This window comes from Pelophylax lessonae (genome assembly GCF_965119305.1).
Source record: "Pelophylax lessonae genome assembly, chromosome: 9".
Classification (NCBI taxonomy): Eukaryota; Metazoa; Chordata; class Amphibia; order Anura; family Ranidae; genus Pelophylax; species Pelophylax lessonae.
This window is the reverse complement of record NC_138776.1, coordinates 34,792,034-34,796,199: the sequence shown is the minus strand read 5'-3', so window position 1 is coordinate 34,796,199 and position 4,166 is coordinate 34,792,034. Positions and strand designations below refer to the sequence as shown.

At 37.7% G+C, this 4,166-nt stretch overlaps 1 protein-coding gene across 1 annotated transcript; it reads right to left on the bottom strand.

The window, feature by feature from the left end:
- Nucleotides 1-311: 311 nt before the first annotated feature.
- LOC309563160 (trypsin-like) lies at nucleotides 312-3,730 on the bottom strand (the record flags this gene model as incomplete). Its single annotated transcript, XM_082267495.1, has 5 exons — nucleotides 312-461; nucleotides 751-887; nucleotides 1,538-1,791; nucleotides 3,386-3,536; nucleotides 3,691-3,730. 5 exons carry the CDS (start codon nucleotides 3,728-3,730, stop codon nucleotides 312-314), a joined length of 732 nt encoding a protein of 243 aa, XP_082123621.1.
- Between the last annotated feature and the right edge of the window lie 436 nt (nucleotides 3,731-4,166).

The window sequence follows — 4,166 nt, the reverse complement described above, 5'->3', positions numbered from 1 at the left end:
GCAACATTTAGTGACGACCATGTACTTTTTTACCGAATATATCTTATTACTATTATAACAATGTATTTTTTTGTGTCAGCCTTTTTTGTATACATGTCTGCATCATATTTGTAACTGCTGTCAAGTGTTTGCTTTAACCATTAGGGATGGAGGCACTGTATTTTCTTGGGATCATATTCTTGTATTTGAAATTAAATATAAGTGCAGCTGATTTTTAATATAACACACAATACATTTCAGGTTCTTATAATATTTTATTCACATTCCAGCTGATATATAGCTGTGGATAGATAACATGAAAAGTCTAGTATTTAGTTGGCAGCCTGGGTGCTGGCGATCCAGGAGTTGTAGTTGCAGACCTTGGTGTAGACACCGGGGTAGTTCCTCTGGGCACAGCCGTATCCCCAGGAGACAACACCCTGGAGCTGTCCATTGCAGACCACAGGGCCACCAGAGTCACCCTGAGAAAAGAAAAAAATATGTTTAAATTTAGAAAGTCATGTTATCATTAAAGGACTCTCCAAACACAATTGAGGCAAAGAGGTTCTCATTCCAAAGTCTATTCTTCTTGACATTTTATTGCATATATTATTCATTAAATATTGAACACAGATATCTAGGCAAATCCAACTTTTCTGACAGCAAACCACTTATACATTTCTTAGGGTACAACATGTGCAGAGACATGTTCAACATTTCATAATGTTAATAGCTCTAATATTTGAACATGAAACATATTAGCGAAGTTACCTGGCAGGAATCCTTGCCACCTTCCAAGTATCCAAGACAGATCATGTTACCAGTGATCTCACCAGGGTAAGCATTGCTACACTGGGAAGCAGTCAGAATGGGGGCATTTAGACACTGCAGGAGGTCAGGGTAGTTGGCTGCAGAAAAGAAGAGACATAATAAATTACATAGAAATAAATGGATGAGTGAAAATGTTGATTATACTAGGAAGTAAAGCAAAGATGAAGCCTCTAAGCGGCTGTTAGTCAACCAGTTTAGGGAAAGGTCTTAAGTAACTGTTAGCTGAATTTGGTATGCTCACACCAAGCTAGACCCCAATTACGCCTAAAGCTTTTTTTTTCTCAGATTCTTCCCTATATTTATCCATATTCCTTGGATAAATATAGATTATGGAATTGTTAAAAACCGTGTATTTCATTTCTTTTTTTTTGCCATCTGTGTGTGATTGGGGAGATTTTTTTCTTGCTTCCTGTCCTGTAGGAATACCAGGAAGATGGAGGACATCTCTTCAAAGTGAGAAGAAATCCCCACTCATACCATTGGATGATTTACCTTATATTCCTCTTCTGGTGACAGCTAAAAATTTTGCATATAACTTCACATTTAGGGCAGTGCTATTGAACACCAGGGAAAAATAGAGTGAGAGAAAATCCCAAGTGGAGACACAGACAGCAATACAATCCCTTCAACATTTTATCTAGAAGAAAATGTCCTCGCTTTAGATACACTTTAGCTTAACAAGTGGCTAAGGAGATTAATGGTCAGTTATACAACTGCCTTGACTTACTTCCACTGCTGAGAGTGTTGCCCCATCCGGAGATCAGGCAGCTGGACCCGGCAGCAGCACAGCCACTGGGCAGAGACACAGTCTTGACGTAGGAGTTGAGGGTGGCGGGTGAAGCTAGCTTGATCAACAGAATGTCATTGTCCAGGGTTCTGGAGTTGTAGCTTCCATGTCTGATGACCTTGGCAGAGTTGATGAACTGTTCGGTGCCCTCAGAAGAAGCAATGTTGTGTTCTCCCAGTCTGACCTGAAGGCTCCTGGATAGACATAAAGAGTGTGCAATAAAGTTATGGAATCCAGATCTACTATCTAATCTGCATTGGACATTTAAGAGTGATGTAGGCTGAAAATAGTTACTTTTCTATCCATTTAATCCAAACTCGGGGCACAAAGTTTTCATTTAAATTTATATTTTTTTGAAGAGTCAGACAAATATCCAAAAAGTTACAACCCCTAAACATACAGAGGAAGCATGATGATTGAATCTGAGGTCTATATTTCATAGTGGTAAGCTAAGCTATGTGTCACGATTACACATACATATGTGACTGAATGAGAAGGTGATCACTATCCACTGTGGATGTTAAAAGTTTCAATATCAACACGCTTAGAGGATCCGCTGTCTACAAGTCCTACAAAAGGATATATAAATCAACATTGTGTGGACAATGTTTCCTTCTAGTCTATGTTTGGGAAAGCAGCCCTCAGCATTGGGAATCTGGCAACCTTTACAATTAAATGTTTTTTCATCTTACTAGTATATGCTTGTTGTTTGAAGTTTGAATAAAATTATGTAATGTCCACCGCTATCGAGATTTTACTTTATTAACACTAATTTGGTCAACATTATCATGTCGAATAGAGCTCCATGTTTACTTTTAAGTCCCATAAAATTATCCTGTGACAAATGTATAACTTTCTGCCTTGTATACAGTGTATGTCGGCAATAGAGGCTACACTCAACATTCAGTGAAGGAGAATTTGAAATGTTTTTGCATTATTTTCCATTTTCTTTGAAAGTGAGTTTCCCAGGACAGAAATATGGATGCTGCCTACGATTTCCAGCATAAATGGCAGTGAGAGAGGTTTGGAATGTCTATAAGACCACCAGGGATGCTTACAGAATTGCATCAGCAGTTTTGTTTTTTTTTCTGTAAGAGAATTTATACCATGGGAATAAGGAGGACCATGGTTCATGGTAAGCACTATGGATAGTCTTAGGCTGACCATAGACAGATCGGAATTCAGCTGGTTCTGCAGGAACTGGCCAAATTTCTATCCATGAATGGCCATTCGCATTCATGGGAAGCCAATCTACATGTCAACTTTTCATGAATAGACTTGTTGGTATATTTTCACTTAATCAGCTGCTGCGCTGATCGGTATATGCTGACATTGGGTCCCGCCCTCAGAATGCAATGACACAGCAGGGAGGACATCCAAATACACCTTGAATATGTGAATGGGAAACTTAGTTCAGTCTTTTTTTTTGTTCAGCCAACTGGCTAAATGGAAAAAAAAAGAAAACGAAGCCATGTATAGCTAACTTTTTTATTTGTCCCAACTTGTCACTTTTGTAGGACAACTCGGTCTGCATGTCAATAGGGGGAAGAATATAAAAATTGAAATAAAAAAGGAAAGTATACTTAATATTTAATGACATGTAATAATCTAATGCAATACCAGAATTAAATATTTTTGTGATAGTAATCTTTTAATATAAAGTAAATCAAGAAATCAGACCAACCAGTCAGCCCCTCTATAATCAAACTAACCATACAGCCAGCCAGTTAGACAATTATGACTCCAAACTATCCTAGTACAAACTGTTGCCATCACAATTCTACTTACGCCTTGTAGCAGTGAGCAGCGGAGATCACCCACAAGGAGTTGAGGAGGGCTCCACCACAGAAGTGATATCCAGAGTTCAGAGATACCTGGTAAGGGACGGAGTTCTTGGCGCAGGTGTAACCTCCAACGATCTTATCATCATCCAAAGCAGCTGGGAATAAAATACACGGTGTCATTCAGAAACTCTATGTAAAACTATTTAGGGTAGCAAAACTACAAAATAAGAAGTACTTTGTGCATTTGTTAGCATCTATATTGCTGCATACAAGGATTTTTCCTTTTAAGTATAGGTAAAGAGGACTCACCAGCTGCTCCGAGGAGCACACAGATCAGAAGGAGTTTCATGGTGTTTAGGTGACCAGTGAGTGACCATTGGGACTGTAACATGGGTATTTATATGTTTAGCTGCATGCCACCCATCTGTGTCAGTATGTGCAAACTTCTGTTAATGTATAGACAATATTTTCAAAATATACCTAAAATGGGTATATTTATCAGCAACCTTGAGATAAGGTTTTGGTCATGGAAGGAAAACTTTATCAAATGCAAATGTAATTTTTTTCACTCTACATATCCACAGGAAACGTGTACAGATTATAGTTACATTGGTCCTCAAAGACAAATTAAGTTGTTACAGTGGTAAAAAAAAAAATTAGGAAAAATATTCTATGCTATTATAATTATTTTCTATGCAGAATCAGAAGTTCATTTACACTTATCTTATTTAGGACAGTATACAATCACATGTATGCATAAAAAAAATATTTTTATTTTATTTTTT